The sequence below is a fragment of the Cetorhinus maximus genome, chromosome 5 (assembly GCF_964194155.1).
Source record: "Cetorhinus maximus chromosome 5, sCetMax3.hap1.1, whole genome shotgun sequence".
NCBI classification, from domain to species: Eukaryota; Metazoa; Chordata; class Chondrichthyes; order Lamniformes; family Cetorhinidae; genus Cetorhinus; species Cetorhinus maximus.
In genome coordinates, this window is record NC_135883.1 from 35,240,644 (window position 1) to 35,260,322 (window position 19,679).

General features: G+C 42.8%; 1 protein-coding gene across 1 annotated transcript in view; it reads left to right on the forward strand.

The window, feature by feature from the left end:
* The window catches only part of LOC144680561 (myelin transcription factor 1-like protein), a 516,235-nt gene that overhangs the window by 469,324 nt on the left and 27,232 nt on the right, over positions 1–19,679 (forward strand). The window contains exon 20 of the mRNA XM_078541678.1: positions 4,121–4,212. Within this exon, the coding sequence (XP_078397804.1) occupies positions 4,121–4,212 (92 nt within the window). The remainder of the gene's footprint in view (positions 1–4,120; positions 4,213–19,679) is intronic.

Sequence of the window (19,679 nt, forward strand, 5' to 3'; positions counted from 1 at the left end):
TGCCTTGTCCCCGCAACTCACCTCAGACGCAGTGCAGGCCTTGCCCCAGCATTGCACCGTCAGCCAGCCGGGAAAAAGTGACTTGCCTGTGTCCTCACCTGAATGCGCGGCACCTCAACCTTGAAGTCGAACAGGAGACCTTTGTGAGCGCTGTGCAGCATTAGTGAGCACTCGCCTCCGGGTTCCCCTCGAAGTGCAGCTCGCCAGGTGCACGCCTTATAAATGCTGTTGTGAAACACGTCAGCGTGCAATTACACCAAGCCCAGATGATCCAGCACGGGGGGATGGTTCCAGCAAGCTGGGCCTATAATGATATGCAGATGTATAAAAATGAAGTTCCCGACGTCCGGCGGCGGGAATGGCAGTCAGCCATTGACGGGTGGAGCGGATGATCGCAAACTGGTTTCACAACGACGTGAAACCAATTTTTGGCCTTCCCGCCATGTTGTCTGCTCATGCCTGCCATGACGCCTGACGCCAACGGGCATGGAAAATTCCGTCCATGGTTTGTCTTAGCAGGGCATCTTGCAGTGTGCTCTGGTACTTAGACTTGTTCCTGCACTCTCCAGCTGAAAACATTTTGGCCACGAAATTGCTGGAGGTATGAGCTGATAATGCTGCGGCAGGTGAAACAGGGTAAATGGGACCTGAGTGAATAGCAGGATAAAGAATGCACCTTGTTAACCCAATGGGATTTAAGGATTTAGAAATAAACAGTGGAAGAACTGAGAAAGGTGAATTGGACTGGGTGATTTTAATGTCAAATCAAGTACTACAAGAGAAATATAGAGAGGGCAAGAAAGATTGCATTAATAATGAGACAGAGGAAATAAACTATTTTTCAGCCGAGCAATTACACGCAAGGATTCTCAAAAAGGCCAGCAATGCTCGAGAATGCAACGTTCTCTATAGAATTACATAGAAATTATACAATGGAAACAGACCCTCAGTCCAACAAACCTCTAAGGTGTTTCTCCTTCAACCTGTGGCCATCGACTGTATGAAAATATAATTGGAAAGTGAAATAAATTATTGATAAAACAAGGATTTCTTTGGCAAACTATGCTTTCTTTGAACACTCTGCTTCTCACTCAACAGTTTTTTGACTCAAAGCTAAGGTTGCAATAGTTTTTACATTTCTGGAATCGATCAGAAAACACTAACCATTTGGAAACTTGCTTCCAGCCATCCCTTCTCATGATTAGTACATAGGACATAGAGTTGCCAACCCTCCAGGATTATGCTGGAGAATTAAGGTGACTACAATAGCAAACAGCCTCTGCCCTTCAGCAATTCTTTGGTGATGTTTGAAAAAGCCAACTTTTTCCCTTTGTTCCGATATATAAGAATGGCCAGTGTGACATTGGGATGAATTCTTGACTGTACGAGAAGTACTGGACAATAATGCCAGTGGGTCCAAGAAAGAAACTAAAGTCTGATGTCTGAAGTGTTATGATCCGGTGTGGAGGGGTCAAGCGGCTCCACCCTTTTCCCTCACCTTGTTTGACTGCAACAGGTTTTTATTAAAATGTATATATTTGCCAATTCCGTGAGTGTTTTGCTGTTTACCTGCTGTGTCTATAAAAGACATGATCAGGTTTTCTTAGTTTTTTAAAAGAAAGGAGGATAGTTTTTGTCGTACTTCACTTGGTCTACTAAAACAATAAAAACTCTCCAACTTTCACAAACACAAAATCAAAGTTCACATGCAAGTAAATAAATTACAGAGTGGGGAGGATAGATTAAATAATTTAAGAGTCCGGTAAAATTAAAGATGTACACAGCTCCTGAAGGTTGATGACTCAGCTGGCTTCAGGTTGTACTCAGTGCTCCTGTTACTTTCACTCGGTGGTCCTGCTACTTTGGGTCAAGGTGGTTTAAAACTCTAGATGGACCATTTATCTGTTCGTCTGAAGGCAGCAGCAGTGTTGATTTTTTTTAAAAATATCTAGCTGTGGCATCTAGATAGTCAAAATCAGCAAACAGGGTTAAAACGTGCAAGTTGGATGGAGAGAGAGATGGGGAACGAATCCACTCGGGGTATTGTTCTGTCAGTGTCTCAGTTGATTGTCCTGTTCTGCAGAGAAAATAGGTGCTTAAACATGACACCTCTCCAACTGCCCAGTGACCCAAATGTGGCCGTGACTAGTATATTCCAGTTACCTTGATTAAATCATGGCTGGGAATTCCTCTCTCAGCCAAGGTTCCATTGATTATTTCTAGTGGTTTGCTTCCACCCAGTTAAGTACCCTTGTGATTGTTTAGGCGCTTTGTTAATGGGATAGGGGACGATCCCTATTTTTTCAATACAAGTGTTGCTGGTGTGCCTTTGCAGACAGGTTGTTTCCATTTCAGTAGTTTTCAAATGTAGAAGGTACAATGATGCAAACGTGCAACCATCTTTGACTTTGATCCCAAGTCATTGGAATGTAGCTATAATCTTTTTAAATTCAATCAGGGGTTTCCAGCCAGTAAATTCAAAAATCATTTTGCTAAAATAAAGCATGGTTTCACAACAGGTGTCTAAAGGAAACAGTGTTCAAAAGAAATAGGATGAAATATTTTATGCATTATACATACCACTAACAGACTACCAGTGAATATTGTGGAGAGGGAGCAGGCAAGTGGGACAAAATATATTGCTTTCTGAAAGCACCAGTGCAGACTCGGTGGGTCAAATTGCCGCCTTCTGAGCTGCACTCTTCGATGAAACTGAAAAGTAAGAAAAAATAATATTTCAAAATTTTACATTTAAAAAATCTCCCATAACAATTCACTACCTGAAGGAATAAGACTACCTGCTTTTACGTTTTCGCCTTCTGGGCAAGGGAGGTTGATTGGAAAACCAATCTGCAGAAAAACTTATACAAGATGATGCTTTAACCAATTCTGAAGTGTAATTTTGGAAAGGTACGTTTAGGGATGTGATAATGTAGCTTTAGTTGTGTTAAGGTAATTATTAACCATTATGATAACATAAATTATTTGCAAGCCTGAAAGGTTTCTGCAGTGCTATTTATATAGCCAGTTGTATTGTTATCATATGGAAAGAGCATTCAAGCAAGTAGATAAGTGTATATTCAAGTTAGAACAACCTCCGAAATGTACTTTATTCAAATCTAAATCTGGATGATGAAGGGATTAAAAAGTGCTGAGAAAGATTCAGCAAATGTACAATTGTCATTGTTTCAATTTCTGTACAATAACTCTCAAATATATTTAACTGGAGTTTTAAAAGGCAATTTTTTTTAGTTAATTGTACTGTGCTAATATTCAGTCAGTAAAAAGTTTTCAACAATTGGAACTCCAGCTCTGTAAATACCTGATCAAGATAAGACAAAAATAATTTATGGTTATTTTGCATTTTAAAAGACAAAGGGTGGAATATTACCACCTCAACCTAACATCAGCGGTCGGGATCATTTCCGTTTCCTGACCCCAGTGGTTTTTTGAGGTCTGCCCGTCTGCATAGTCTTACTGCAGCTGGCCAATTAAGAGGCCACCTCTGGGAGCCCTGGCCAATTAAGGATGGCAGCGGGTGGGTTGCACTGGTGGGAGAGCCAATAGGAGCGGCCAGCAGACCCACTGGCTGCTGCTGCTGTAGTAGGAGAGAGACCTGACGATGGAGGTGCCTTCTGAAGACTGTAAAAACATAGCTTAAAATAGACTGTGGGCACAGCTGTCAGGCCATCAGTGTGGAGGGCAGTCCCCAGTCCCCTCCACAGCATAGCTTGTGGCTGCAGCTGTGGTCCTCTGCATCCATGACTCTTGGGGGTGGGAGTGAGTTAGATGAGGCCTTGCAGGGCCTGCCGCCAGGAAGCCGCCTCCAGCTATCTGCTGTGCTTCGGTCAGTGGGTGTCCGTCCGCCTAAATGTTCCCATTCAGATGTCAACCTATCATAACTGTATGCAGAATAATTAAAATTATCAAAACAAGTCATTTCCTGTTGTACATATGATAGAATTTATATATAATTATATTATATATATATATCATGAATGTTCCAACTTAATTAATAGATGCTGAATGAAAGTGATCATTTAAGTAAGCGTTTGATGGCCCATTTTTATAATTTTGCTAATTTAATTTGTTTCACTTTCCTGTATTTTCCTGGATCCAGCCTGTCAGGATGTCCGAGAGCAACTTCTGCAATGAAGAAAGCAAGGTTGTCGGGAGAGGAGATGTTGACGATAAAGCAACGAGCCAGTAATGGTAAACAGACTTCACCTATCTTGCAGAACAACCCAATTTATGATTTAAAGCAGATTTTCTTAAGTGAATTTGCCACACATCTTCTCATGCAACCTGTAGAGACACTAAAGATAGGCTTGTGCTCCCTTGGCAGAGGCCCACATATAATATGCTCGAATTAAACAGCTTCTCATTCAAAATAACTCAATTAATCAACAAATTTATGATTCATGACATTTTTGAAAAAAAATGGAATGAAACAGGCATGAAATGATATGTTGATTTTATAGAATTACACACAAAGGCTATTACAGTTCAAAATATCACTCGGAAAAATGATTTTATGCTACACAAGAGTGATGATATAAAGCACTAGAACTATCCTTAACAGATACAGTAGTCCTGAAATGGAAAGTAGATTTAACCCTCCTTATCAGTTGAACCATATACAAGAAAATACTTTAAAACGGGTTATGGGGAGGTAATAGAATTGTCAGGGTCCAGTATATTATGAACTTTCAGTCAATGCTTTTAAAAAACTTTGTACACAAACAGTCTATTAAAATAGCCACTGCAAATCATGTGACATTTTGGCTTCTGAGCTCCATACAGTCCTGAGTCTCAAGCAAATATCTAATTTAATATGGACATTCACAGCCATCCGGAGACTTCACACTTCCCTTTGTTTAAGGATGGACCATCAACAAAAGAAGTATAGCATTCCAGTCAGCTTATCTTTCTGTTTCACCATGGACAAAAGAAACATTGACACTCAATGTGTCTTAGACAAATGTGAATGGATTCCCATCAACCCTCCATTGTATTTTGATGGTTTCTTACCATCACCATGGACTGGACGAATTTCAAAGTGTCCAACGATAACATAGGAGGTATAATCAATACACATCACCTCTTTTTGGAAGAAAGGACTTTGAACTTGTACAAGTCACGTGATAAAGAATCAATTTTGTGGTCTACTTTAAAAATTCAGCAAGAAGCTGCTCAGGGACAAAGTTCCATCAGAAAACCATTGACCCAGCTGCATGTCATCCAAGTAGGCAAGGTAATAAACAACATTACCATGAAAGTGGAAGTAGGACTCACTCCAACCTGTCCCAACTTCGAGTTTACCTCAGAACTAACTTCCTGGATGTTCAACTACAAGAAACCTCACAGCTTACTGAAAATCCTCTGCTTTATGAGACCTTCACTTCAACTTAAGCATCAATTCATCCAAGAAACTACAGGGTTGCTACGAAAGAGACTAAGACAATCATAAATTCTGATTATATTGTTTTTTCCCTCATCTGTATATAATCGATGTGTGAATGATGGCGTGAGAGAGTCGAGTGAGTGAGATGTTGTGTTTATAAACCTCCAGGACAAGTGTGTGATAATAAATAACTTTGCTTAATTTAAATTCACAAAAAACTTGCTGCTGGAATTATTTAAATTGGGACAATCAATCTGAGGGTAAGAAAACACAGCCCTCACATACAAAACACACTGATCATGGGAAGTAAGAAAACACATACATCCTGTTTGTGACACAATGGATATTATTAAAAAAAGGATTGTATGGGATTCAGGATGGGTAAAAGTAAAACTGCTTACAAAAATCTTTTGTTGCAATCCTTCAAATATTACTTTCTATAAAATAGGCTAGAAAGATTTATTTTGTGCCACGTATGTTGCCACAGATTTTATTCAGAGAAAAGTTGTAGGGAGATCCTATTGGTGTTTTGAATACATGTAATATTTGGCAAATGAATGGGATGATTGTGTATAACATTAGTAAGGTGGTATAAGCAGTTTGGTATAATATATTAAGCAATATAATAAGTAACAGGATCTCTGAAGTTATCCGTTGTGCTGGGTCAAATGTGAATTGAATTGTAAAATCAAAAATGAAATGGCACCAAAATAAGTAAATAAAACAATAAAGTATTCCAGGGTATAAAAAGGTTACAATTTGGCAAAAGGGGCTAAACAGACTTTGCAGCTTCCATAAATCTCAAGTATGGCCCATGCACTTTTGAAGACTGAAATCTCTGCATAAATAATGTATTAATGAATTAACAACAAAGGTAAAACTGTTGGCATTTCAATGAACTGTGATTTATTAGTAAGATATTGATTTTCACTTGTTTCCCCACCCCCCACTCTGCCAAGTTCTGAGCTTGATGTGAGCAACTGTAGTCGGTGATGAGGAGAATGTTATCTTTCTCCACAAGGGCTGGTGGAGGAGGAGAATCAGAGGCTAAGTCATTTGCTGCAGGTTTCTTTCATACAATTCCGAACGGTTTGTCTACTGGCCTGGGGAACTTCACACTTGTGTTGAGGGCAACTAAAAGAGAAGAGGCTATAACAAAGCAGTTGAATAAAAACATAGTGTTAAATGGCATTTATGTAAGAAATTAGTGCTTATATTGTGTGCTAAGCTAGCAATAACAGTAATAAGATTACAAACATTTGTGTTGATGCAGCAGCCAATCCTCTTACATTATGGTGGAATGGCCATGGCTACTATTACTTTCAATCAGTCTTCTCAGTGTAACATAATCCTTTGCAGACCATGAACTACAATTATTAAGTCTATGGTCCCATTGTTAATATATCCATGGAAAATAATCCCAATTTGGAACAAAATTATCCCCATGAACATCACAATGTATAATATGAAAAAGAAATAGATATGCCCATTTGTATTAAGACTATAATCACACCTCAGATCAGATTGCATTCAGAAACAGCTCAAGTTTTACTCTATGGGTTATGACATCAACCCATAACTCATTATTGTTTTGAATCTCATTGCTAACCATCTATTATATAAAATAGCATAAACAAATATATAATCTCTGATAACATTGAGACATCTCAAAGAGCTTCACACTAATGATTCTTTTTGACATCTAGTGACTGTGATGTAGGCCATGGAGAAGAAACTGACATGGGTGTAAAGGAGCCTTCAATTTGCCATGAGCCCATTTTGCATCTGTATGTTTTATTTATTTTAACAGCAACAAATAGACATGGTAATCACTTCAGTTTTCTCCTGGGTGAGTTACTTCTGTAGGATTCTGTTGGCCTTACTCGCAGAGGCCTATAGCTAACCAAGGCTTACCTACAATCACATTCATTTCCTGCCTGTCATATGACTTTACAGACACTTAACTAGCCAAGTAATGGTTAAGGATGTAATGGAGATATGGAGACCGGAAATTGTAAATTAAACAGAGCAGAAAATCTGGATTGCTTGTTCCATTGATTTTGAAAGGCTGGCTCATAGACCCTTGGCACTGGTGTGGCCTTAATGTGTTTGACCAAGTTTTAAAAAATCAACTTGTGTAACTTCTATTGGAACTTAATTTCTTGACTGATCTGGTTTCTTTGCACTTGTAATGACTTGGTTAAGCATCTAAATCGTGAGATTTAAAGCATACATAAGCCATTCAACAGTTTTCAACTCCTCCCCTTCATAAAGTGCCTCTGAGCCAATCACTGATCATCAGAGCCCATAGAATTGTACTGAATGAATTACTTCAAACGAGGACAAAGGAGAAAATTGGTGCAAAACACCAACAAAGGAAAAGAAAGAACTTATAAGTTCCAATCCAGTTCAGGTTCTGTTGGTTCAGATGAAACAAAACCAATTGCATAAACCAGTGGTCCTCACATTTTTACCATTAGGCCACTTGCGGTCTACCTTTCCCTCATTTGTGGTCCTGAAGAGGTCTGCTGTTCTGTATAGGCTTCCAATAACAGTTCAGCTGTACAGGGAGAGATGGGTGTCAGCCTTCATGAGTAGTCCTGATGGAATTCAAGACCATTTCAGCCATCTGTAACTCCATATGCATAACGCATTGATCTCACTGAAGTTTGATAATGTTAGCACCCAAGATCAATTTCAACACATTTTTATCAATATATCTTTATCCCATATTTCAGTAATAAATCATCTTTCTTTTTAATGATATCATTCTTTTATGTTTAAGCACCTGGACCATTTATTCTACTGTAGTTAACTATTTTTATTCATTTCCTACTTTGTCAATATATTGCTTTTGAGCATAGCTTTGTGAAGTTGTCACGTAACCTCTGTTAGTACTGCCCAATAGCCAGCCACCAGGAATTGCACAAGAGAATCTGGGTGACTGTTCTGATTTCACCTCCCTCTGTGTGTGGAAGTAAATGGATCTGTGCTTTGTAACTTCCCATGATGTAACTTTAGATCAGGAACTCACTGAGCAGTGAGATTATGAACAAGAATCTCCATCTTATCACTTGCTTTTAGGTCCCAACGTGCTACATAATATTATGCATTAAGTAGATCTTGCAATGGAACAAAAATCAAATTCATCCTTTATGTAAATTTATTTTACAGAGGCTGGGGGAAGCTACGAACGTGTCTAAACCTATCATTACCTGGCGCGCAATAACCCAAACGATGTGCTACACAATATCAAGAGGTTCATTTTCACCACCTGAACTGGAAGGGAACTAGACAGACATGCGCTGAAAATTGCAGCGCTGAACTTATCACCTTGTTCCCTCTTCTGATTTGCTTGCTGCCATTTTGTTGGTGCCTTGTGAAAGGCGACCATAATGCCCGCTTGTTTCAGGTGGGAGATGACATGCAATATTCTGCATGCAAGGTTCGTGTGATGTACATAGGACCCCAATGCAATTTTGAAATGCCAGTGGTCAGAGTATGGTCTGTATTTTGATGAAGAGTGACAAACATAAGAACATATGCAGGTTCAGGAGTAGTAGGCCATTCAGCCCCTTGAGCCTGTTCCAACATTCGATTAGATCATGTCTGACCTGATCATGGTCTCATCACTTTCCTGCCTGTTCCCATTAACCCTTGATTCTGCTATAGTTCGAGAATTTGTCTGTCTCAGCCTTGAATATATTCAATAACTCAACCCCCACTGCTCTCTGGGGTAGAGAATTCCAAACATTCATGACCCTCAGAGAGAAAAAAATCTTCCTCATCTCCATCTTAAATGGTGATCCCTTATTCTGAAGCTATGCCCCTTAGATCTAGATTCATCCACAAGAGGAAACACCCTCTCTGCATCTACTCTCCTCAGAATCTTATATGTTTCAATAAGATTATCACTCGTTCTTCTGAACTGAATGAGTATAGGCCCAACCTGCTCAATCTTTTCTCATAAGACAACCCTTCATCCCAGGAATCAATCTAGTGAACCTTCTATAAACTGCCTCCAATACAAGTATATCCCTCCTTAAATAAGGAGACCAAAATTGTGCCTCATACTCTAGGTGTGATCTCACCAACAGTCTATATAGTTGTAGCAAGACTCCCTACTTATATACTCCACCCCCCTTGCAATAAAGGCCAACATTCCATTTACCTTCCAAATTACTAGCTGGACCTACCTGCAAGCTAACTTTTTGTGTTTCGTGTACGAGGACAGCCAGATCCCTTTGCACTGCAGGATTCTGTAGTCTCTCTCCATTTGAATAACATTTTGTTTTCTATTATCCCTGCCAAAGATGATAAAATCGTATTTTCCCATATTATACTCCATCTCCCAAATTTTTGACAATCACTTAACCAATCCCTTCGCATACTCTTTGGGCCAGATTTTCGGCTTCGAGATGGGTAGCAGGAGTTGGGAAATTTCCCAACTTGGCAGACCCGCCTCAGTAGTAATTGCCACATCAGACCCAATTTTCACTCCTGGAGGACAGTCTGGGATAGAGTCGGGCCCGCTGCCCTGGAAGCAGATCAAAGGCAGCCACAGGGCGGCTGAGTGCCAAGGCGGGTTGTTTAAAAGACTCGCCTTGGTTCTCTGGGACTATGGCGCAGTTGTTTGCTTATATTTTATGCCCTCTAGCCCTCACCCCTCACACAACCTCATATGCCTGCCCAGGCCCCATAGCACTTCCATGACAACTCAAGCCACCCACCCAGCCCTAAAGGCCCCTCATACCTGTCATGGGAAGTCATGCTCCCCCATCCACCCCCAACGGCTCCCCATATCCACCATGCCGACTCATAACCCTTCCATGCCCATTCACCCAGTATACACTGTGTACAGAACCAGTGGATGCTATTAAAATAATGGCATGTGTGAAACTGCTTTAAAAAACTCTTTTATAATGATCTTTCATGTCAATCAGCCAGACCTTTAAAGTATCAATAACAGAAACTATAAGCATGACACCTCCTTATCTTGAGCAATATACATTGACAAATTGACAAAACAAATCACAGAAAAAATAGCTTATTATAACATCATAAAGCTGTCAATCAGGCAAAGTTTTCCCTTCTCCCCAGCTGTGTCAATGAAGTTAAACCTTTTATGGGTGTCTGGGTACTCCGCCTTGGTCTGGTTGCTTGACAGTTTTACAAGATTGTAGCAACAACAGGCTTGTTTTTTAAAAGAAAATTTTGAATGTTTTTTTTAAAGCTGTTCCGCACATACCATTATTACCAAAAGGTTCGTTGGCTCTGTACAAAGAGTATGCAGGTTGAATGGGCATAGAAATGCCATATGTTGGCATGGAGGGTATAAGGGACAATTGGAAATGGCTGGGGAGTCATGAGATGGCTTGGAGATTATGAGGGGCCATTGGGAAAGGGTGGGGAACATGAGTTTCATGGAGGGTATGAGGGGCCATTGAGAGTGGGTGGGGGCATGTTGGCATGGAGTGTTGGAGAGGCCACTGGTGGCAGATGAGAGGGCATGAGTTGGCATGGAGGGTACAAGGAGTCATTGGGGGTGGATGGGGGCATGAGTTAGCATGGAGGGCATGAGTGTCCATTGGGGTGGGCACAGGGGCATGAGTTGGCATATGGGCTCATGGGTAAGGCCTTTTGAACTTACATTTCAAAAGGTTCCCGAATCCAGACTAAGGTTCACGACGCCTCTGAGGGACCATGAGCCACGAGTCATGAAGCAGCTGACCCAATTCCATGAAAATTGTGGCGGGCTAGGAGATACCTACCCCTGCAATGGAGCTGGACAGGTTGGGACTGCAGCATGTGGGCTCACTATCTGAACGCTTATCCCGTGCCACTGAAAATTGGGAGTGCCATGAAACCCGGAGTTGCGTCCAATCCACCATTTTTAAATCCCGCCGCTTCCATTCCAACATGGTCTATATTTGTATCGGCAAGTTTGAGTACAATGTGTTCGGCCCCTTCATACAAGTCATTTGTATAGATTATAAATAGTTGATGCCCTAGCATTAATCACTGTGGCATCCCACTAGTTATAGTCTTCCAAAGTGAAAATGACTCATTGATCCCAATCCCCTGCTTCTCGTTTGTTAGGCAATCCTCTATCCACGATAACATAGCACCCCAACACCATGAGCTCTTATCTTATGGAGTAGCCTTTTATGTCGCACTTCAGCAAATGAATTTTGGAAATTCACGTAACCTTTGGGCAGCATCGACCCAGATTTGCACTAAGTGCGGTAGCAGGCGCAAAAAAAGTCATTTTTCCCGCTGGCCTCGATGGAGAGTTTTTCCACTGCATCGTCCCCTTCCCAGCGGGACCCAGGAAACATTCCGGAGCACTGGTGGGCGGGCTCGGATTTGTCCGCCATGCTGTATCTCATCACTTCCTTACTCCGAGCGCCATATTTAAAGTGCATAAGAGCACAGCCTACTTCATGTCTACAGACTGGGACTGCTCCAGGTGATAGATGACCCCAAAAATAAAGAAGACGGCAGGTGCCAAATTTAGTAATGGGGCGCATGCTGGACACGCGGAAGGTTGCTGCAATGTCCTCTACCCCTGCTCTGACCGCAGGAGGTCCACCAGGGTCACCAATCCGACCTGGGAGGCGGTGACAGCGACGGTCAGTATCAACGGAGCAAAGAGGAGGTCAACCATCTAGTGCAGGAAGAGGATGAATAATCTCATCCTTTCGCCAGAGTAAATCAACCACCTCATCACTCTCAACTCACACACCCCCAAATTCATCACACATCCACAGTGATCTCGCATCTCAAAGGACAACAACTCACACTCCCTCACATCTCCATCAGGCTCATATCCTCTGGAGCTCGTGTCCTCATCCCGTCCATGGCTCCGCTCATCACACAAACATTCCACATGGCGCCATGCGTCCTTTTCACACTCTCTCCATCGGTTTTCATGCAGGAGAAGCTGGCTCACAATGACAGGGAGAGGTCCCAGACCGGGGATGGAGTGGCCTACATTTGGCCCCTCACTCACTTTGAGAAGCGTGCCATGGTACTGTTTGATGAGCCTGCGGCGATGGTGAGGTCAGCGGTGAACACCCACATGAGGATCCTGCACCACATCATCCCTCTCTCAACACAAATGTGAGTGCTCTCTCTCCTGCTTTTGACTGTGCTGCAATACACTAATTATCTCTACTTTGGTTCACAGGGAGCTCTGCCAAGCGACCAACACCCTCAGCCAGCCAGTCCCTGAGATGCATTCACATCCTCATCTCCAGCTAAGAGGACACCTCCTCCATTGAAGAGCTGGAAATAAACAGCCTGGAAGATTCATCACAGCGCTTACCCACACCCTTTACCAGCACAGAGACACACACCTCGGTGGGACCTAGATCTAGAGCAGGCTCGGTTTCACAACCTGGTGGTCACCGCACAGACACGTATCTGCAGCAGGAGGAGGAAGGTTCAGCCGAGCTCCCCGGCACTTGGAGGACTGCTAGGGAAGAGGCATCTGTGAGGTCCAAGTCAGATGATGAGCCTCTGGATTCGGCCTTCCAACTCATCTTGGAGAATTAGAAGAAGGTGGGGGAACATCACGCAGCACTGTTGGAAACCCTCAGCATAGTGGCATGCGAGTTGAAGAAGTGCATCCGCCTGTTCTCTGGTGAAGTGATGCCCACCTGTGCGTGCATGGAGGTCTTCATGGGAAGGATGGCGGGTGCAGTAGAGACCCTGCTCCAGCAGAACGTGGAGATGCATGCAGACCTGCACTCCATCGTGGTAGCCATGGGTGAGTTCCTGCAGTGGTAACGTGAGAGGGAAACAGGGCACTTCAAAGTCCCTCCAGGTGCTCCTTCCCCTCAAGGAGTCAGACCAGGGCCCTCGGGCACCCGAAGGGAGGAGAAGCGGCAGCTGGACATCCCTGGGTCATCCACTCAGGAATCTCAGAGGCTGTCCTTTCCGTCCTAGTCCCCTTCGCCGATGAGCCCCTCAACCTCGTCCTCTGTCACCACAGAGGGAGCAGCTGGCCCACAGGAGGACTGCCAAAGCAAGACAGGGCCCTCGGCTCTCTAGAGAACACACGCCGAAGTCATCAGCGGCAACAGAGCCAACCATTGTACAGGGATTTTCTCCACCCTGCTGCGGATGTCAGGGCAGCACCTAGAAGAAGTAGTAGGCCTAGAAAAGTTAAGAATTTCTGATCACAAGTTGTTGCACAGGTGAACACATTTTGTTACCATATAATCTGAAAGTATATTCACTTTCATTGAATAATGTGTAATGGAGTCTTTCAGCTTCATTTACTGGCCTTGGGAGTCCCCCCCCATCACTGCACGCAGCTGGACCACAAGTGATTCTTGAGGGAGAAGTGTGTGTGGAGCAGGGCCTTTCAGAACCTCATGCAAGCACCCTCCTATGCATACAGAGCCTTCCTCCATCACACTCAACTTACTTCCCGAGCATGTTCAATGCAGCATTGGCGTTCTCTTTCAGTTGTCCATCTGAGCTGACCTTCATCTCCGCCCACCCACTGATTGACTCCCATGTCCAACTCTGCTCACTTTCGATTTTGACAGCCGTGGTCGTAGTGAAGTTTTGGATCAGCTCCCCCATCCTTTCCTCTACCCCAGCCACTCATGTCCTTTCCCCCATCATGTCAACCCCTCTGGCATCACCTTCCATCTCCCCAACATCACCTACCAACTCAGGACGTCCAGGTGAATATGCACATTCCCTACCTTCCTGAGAATCCCACCCCCATCCACATCCACATCCACCTCTCCAACCACCTCCTTCCATTCCAAGGGTCCATGACTGCCTCTGAGTCCCTACCAACACACTCTCACCTTCCCACCCTTCCAGCTCCCTCTGCCCCCTCTAATACTCATCATTCCCTCCGACCACATCCACCCTCAGTTTCCCCCCAAGAGGTAGTCTCCCTTACACATTCACCTGGACATTCCCCTCCCCTTACTCCTTCCTCCACCCTTACTCCTTCCTCCATCCTTACTCCCTTCTCCACTCTTATGTCCTCTTCCACTCTTAGTCCCTCCTCCACCCTTACTCCCATTACCAGGACACAAATTGGGTTCACGCCGGCCTCCAGAGGGATTCATGTTGCGCCATGGCAGACACTATCGGATGATCCCGCTGTGCTTTGACACCGGCCAAATTGTCACCCCCGCCCGCCATGACACCCGCCGCCAATGGGACCAGACAACTCTGCCCTATGTCTACCATTTCCCCTTGATTACCTCCTCAAAGAACTCCCAAATTGACTCTGCTTGATTATATTATGATTTTCTAAATGTCCTGCTACTACTTCCTTAATAATAGATTCCAGCAATTTCCCAATGACAGACGTTAGGCCAACAGTACCAATGATATAAAGGACCTCTACTAGTTACTCGTAAAAATGGTGAAGGTAAGTTTTGAAAATATGTATGTGGAACAAAGAAGAGAACGAATGTTGCTTCTAGCCCCACAAAAATCTTACTACTGACTAGCTGTGCACTCATTCCATCCTCCTTAAAACGTCTCAGAGTCTTAACACCAAGTAGACGATATTAATATTACTAAGTATTGATATTTTTTTCTGACCTCATTGACCAGCTCAGCAGGTTTGACATTGGTGCATCTATCCCCTTCCTAACAGCACTCTGGGTGTACTTACACCACATGGACTGCAGCGGTTCAAGAAGACTGCTCAGCACCACCTTCTCAAGGGCAATTAGGGATGGGCAATAAATGCTGAACTAGCCAGCGATGCCCGCATCCCATTAAAGAATAAATTTTAAAATAATCTTTGGCTACCTTTCATTCACTTAGCCCACTTATTTTCATGGTTCAATTCTAATTTTACCATGAGATAGAATTTCACTTTGTAAAAGTAACTGAATTCGACAAGCCTAAATTTGATTGTTTTTTGGCAAATTCATCTCTCTTAGTGATTTAATGCAGCATAGAATCAGGTTTCATTAATGATAGTTCATGCTACCCAATTGGTCAGCTCTGACTTTGGATATGTCCAAAATGAGCCACATTTCACTGGGGGTGAACTGCTCAGTTTATCAGAGAAAAGTATAATCTCATACCCTTTATAAAAGGAGTTTTAGCTTGCTGACCCCATTTATAGCTAAACCCAAACAAACTAATTAACTATGAGGTAATAGACAACAATTATATAGATTCTATTGCTATGAACCTTGTTATTGATGATGCAATGTGAAGTGTATGTTTTCTTTGTTGCATAATCAATTACAGTGCAGTGCTCCAAAACATGTCCATGGATATCTGTGTGATGTTCTGTAGCAGTTAAAATAAGGATTACCCATTAAATTACATTTGTTCCATATCCTGTCTTAAAGGAAACAGTGAGTTATAGATGGTGTTGCAAACTCAATTACTGACAAAACTAGTACTGGGCATAAATAAATAACACAAATGCTGGAAATCTAAAATAAAAACTTGAAATGCACATGTGTTTAATCAACATCTGAAGAAGAAAATGGATGTTTCAGGAGGGACCTCAAGGTTACGTGTTTCTGGCAGTTTCTGCTTGTAGTGCTGACGTATTTTATATATTGTGCAGTATTACATACAGTGAATAGTGTGGGGAGGAAAAACTAGGAACAGTGTCCTCTATACTCTTTCGTTATGTCACATATTAGAGCCTACATGGGTAAATGTTAGAACATTTTGTTGCCTGTAAACACCTTGGGAAAAGTTTGTTGAGACTCCAGTGAAGTTTCTCAGTGCACAACAATTTAAAAAAAAATTGTGGCTGCACTACCTCCAATTTTCCATCCATTAAGATCAATGAATGGAAAATCGTGAGGTAGCACCTCTGTGATTTTTGGTAAGTCTTTAACGTCCTGTTCACAATGCAAAATATCTCAATCTGTACCCTCTTATTTTGACCTATGGGTAGAATTTGCCCCCCACTGGGGTGGGGGGGGTTGTGTGTGGGCAGACGCAGACCCGCCATTTTATGTGAGCGGGCCAATTAAGGCCTGCCTAGCATGACGCGCACCCAGAACCACTGTGCGCTCCCTATGTGGGTTGGGGGGGGTGGGGGGGTGGGGGGTTGCCTGAGTCGGGAGTGCACTTTTTCGCGCATGCCTTAGTTTTAAGTTTAAACAATCTAATAAAGTGTTGTAAAAATTTTATGACATGTCGCTTCATGTGAAACTGTCACACGAGCTGGGTCATGTGCGTTCATTTTAATAATTTTTCTGAAAATTTTAAATCATTCATGAAACCTCATCCTGCCCGTGAATGAGGTTCCATGAAAAATGCGAAGGCCGCCTGGCCTCTTCGCCTGCCCGCCAACCTTAAGGTTGGACAGACAGCTTTCTCAATGGGCTTAATTAGTTCATTAATGGCCTTAACAGGCCTTTGACAGTTCGGCGGGCACGCAGCCGGGTCAGCTGCACACCCGCCGAACTGAAAATCTAAATGATGCGTGGTGAAGTCGGGACGCACGCCCGACGTCAAACCGGCATCATTTTACACCTCGGTGAGCGGGCCCCGCCCCCACTCGCCAAGCCAAAGATTCAGCCCTATCTGTCTTTAACCTTAGATTTAACTCTTCTTTAATGTATTAGTTACAACATTCTTTGCATGGCATTGATTTTTTTTTCCCTGAAAACTTCAACTTTCTACGTCAGTGATGAGAAACGGTTTAATTTACTATCCACTGTCAACAATAAGCTTTCCAACATCAGGGATAGGACAACTGAATAGAGCCAAGAGCTCCCATTACTCTGTCACTTTGTAATACCCATGTCATAATTGCGAATTTACCACTTCTATAACTTCTGTGAGGGAGGGTGTCAATTCGTGGGTCGTTGTATGTTAGGGACCCTTTCCACTGGGAACCAGTTTAAGACTTTAGAGTGGACAGAACCAGAAGGAAATGTATGACCTTTGGACCTTTCAACCCAGCAGGGTAGGCTGAGTTCAAACACTCTCTCAGCGGTGTTAAAATCGAAGATCAGCCGGAAAGGAGCGGGAAATGGATCTGTTCCCGTTTTCACTGATCAGCTGCTCTTGTTCCCATCCAGTGGGAAGAGTTAAAACTCCCCCTCCCTAATAATTTCTGACTAGACAAATTGAGTAGGTTTACATATTGTGCTGAAACAGTTTAAGATTTTTGCTGAGAGGCAGTTTTGATCTTCCCTTGCTGCAGCAATGAATTTATCTGAACGTGCTACCGAACCTGCTGGATTGAGCTGGTCTGCCCACATGGCCAGACTTCACTTAGCCACAGTGAACCTCAGCCACTTCCAGTTGGTTTAAACCTCCAAAGGTGTTCCTAGACAGATGTGCCCTGAGTGATGTTGTACAGGTGATTCTTACCCCCCCACCACCCCCCCCCTCCATTTAATTCCAAAATAAATCAGTTGAGCTCCAAGGTACTCCCCCAAGCACTATTATCTCTCATTCAGGAAGCGGACTACATTCAGCCCTGATATGCTTCCATCTGTGAATAATTTTAAAAATGAAAGAATCTACACCTTCAAAGTGACCAAGGCAGATGGAAAGCTGGAACCTGGGTGGGGAAATGGTAGTGTCGTTAAAATTTAATTGCTGTGCACCAGATTTTCATCACAACTTCCACTTTTTTAAGGCTGGAGCTGTTCAGCTTTATGCAGCTCCCATTGGGCTGCTTGCCCCCGCAAAAATCTCAGGACGTTTTGAAGGTGAGCTCTTAATGAGCTCCTTAATTACATAAATGCAGCCAATTAAAGGTGCAGGCGACTTCACTTTCCCACCCTCGCAAAAGTCGATAGGGTCAGGAACGGAGGTGGCAAACTGACACAAAGGCCAGTTTTCTTCCTGCAGTAAACTGTTTGGGCATTACCACAATTGAGAAGTCACCATTTGGTGAATCTTGGAAGCAAAACAACCATCCCGTCCTTACAATTCCAACATTGTTTGACCAAAACATGCATCGTCACGAATTACTACCTTCCCCCACCAATAGGAAGACAAAGAGGTTCTTAATTATCTGATTGGATGATTTCTAACTTTATCAAACTGCCTTTTTAACCACCTCCAATATCTTTATGACTAATAAATTAAAGTGTTCCAAAAATATTAATGAAACACTTATCTTTTAATTCCCCTCTGATTTTTTCCCCTAGGTTGTTCATGGCAGTGACCTGGGGAGTAATATTTCATTCCTGGAGACTCCAGGATAATCTTGGAGGGCTGGGAGCCCTCATGTGGACAGACACAGATGAATAGGTGCTACATTTGCTGCGATTACAGGGGAAAGTGCCTGGAGATGAGTAGTCAGTTGTGATGGATGAGTGACAGGAAATGAGGCAGAGAGAAAAGGAAAATTAATTCCTGAGAAGTGATTTATCCTGGGTTTAGCGTGTACGTAGCATACTGGTTTTGTAGGAAAATTGCTCCCCTTCTGCACCTGACGCACTGTAGTAACATTTCCTGTGTGGCTTTTCAGGTGGTTGAACCTATTGTGGTTGAAGAGGGTGTAGCAATGTAACTTGCATTCAAATGAAGTAAGAGACCCTTGCACTCAGGTTTCCTTCTCTATTGTCAGAAATAGCTGGCACAATATCTTACAGAGCTGTAGCTTCAGAACAATCTTTCTCAAGGGATAGGCTAGCATTGGCAAGAGTATTCTTTTTTGTTTGGCTTTTTGAATAATTAGGAATTCTCCTTGCCTGTGTCCATACAACTGCTCCATGCCAATTGTAATATAAATAGAAGCCACCATAGGTAACTGTACCCTCTTCCTGTTCTTGCAAAAGTATTCTTATGTCTGTATTTATGTTACGATCCTTGGCCAGACCTCATGTTGTTGATGAGACACGGTTCAGGACCAATAATGTTTTGTTTAAAGTAGGTAAAGTTTGAAGATTCCATGGGTTTGGAACAAACAAAGATAAACTTTACTATACAAGTTCAGAAAGATAAAACACTTTACAGTATCTATCTTATACTCTAACATTCTGGGTAAGCATGAGGTACATGTGAATTGACAAGCAAACTGTGGTCGAACACACCACAGTACAGAATAAATGACAAACATGGCCAGAACACATTCCATGGATTTCTCAACAACTCACCCAGACATTAGTCACACTATGAATCAACCAGTCTCACTGAAAGTTTGTCTCTCTCACAATGGTTTCTGATCTTCACCTTCGAAGACCTCGCCTTGGAATTTCCGCCAAAAGTCACTCCAACTCGACAGGCTTCAACAACGGCCCACCCTATCTGCCAAGATTGGGTTCCCAAGTACTCTCAAGCATCAACTTAC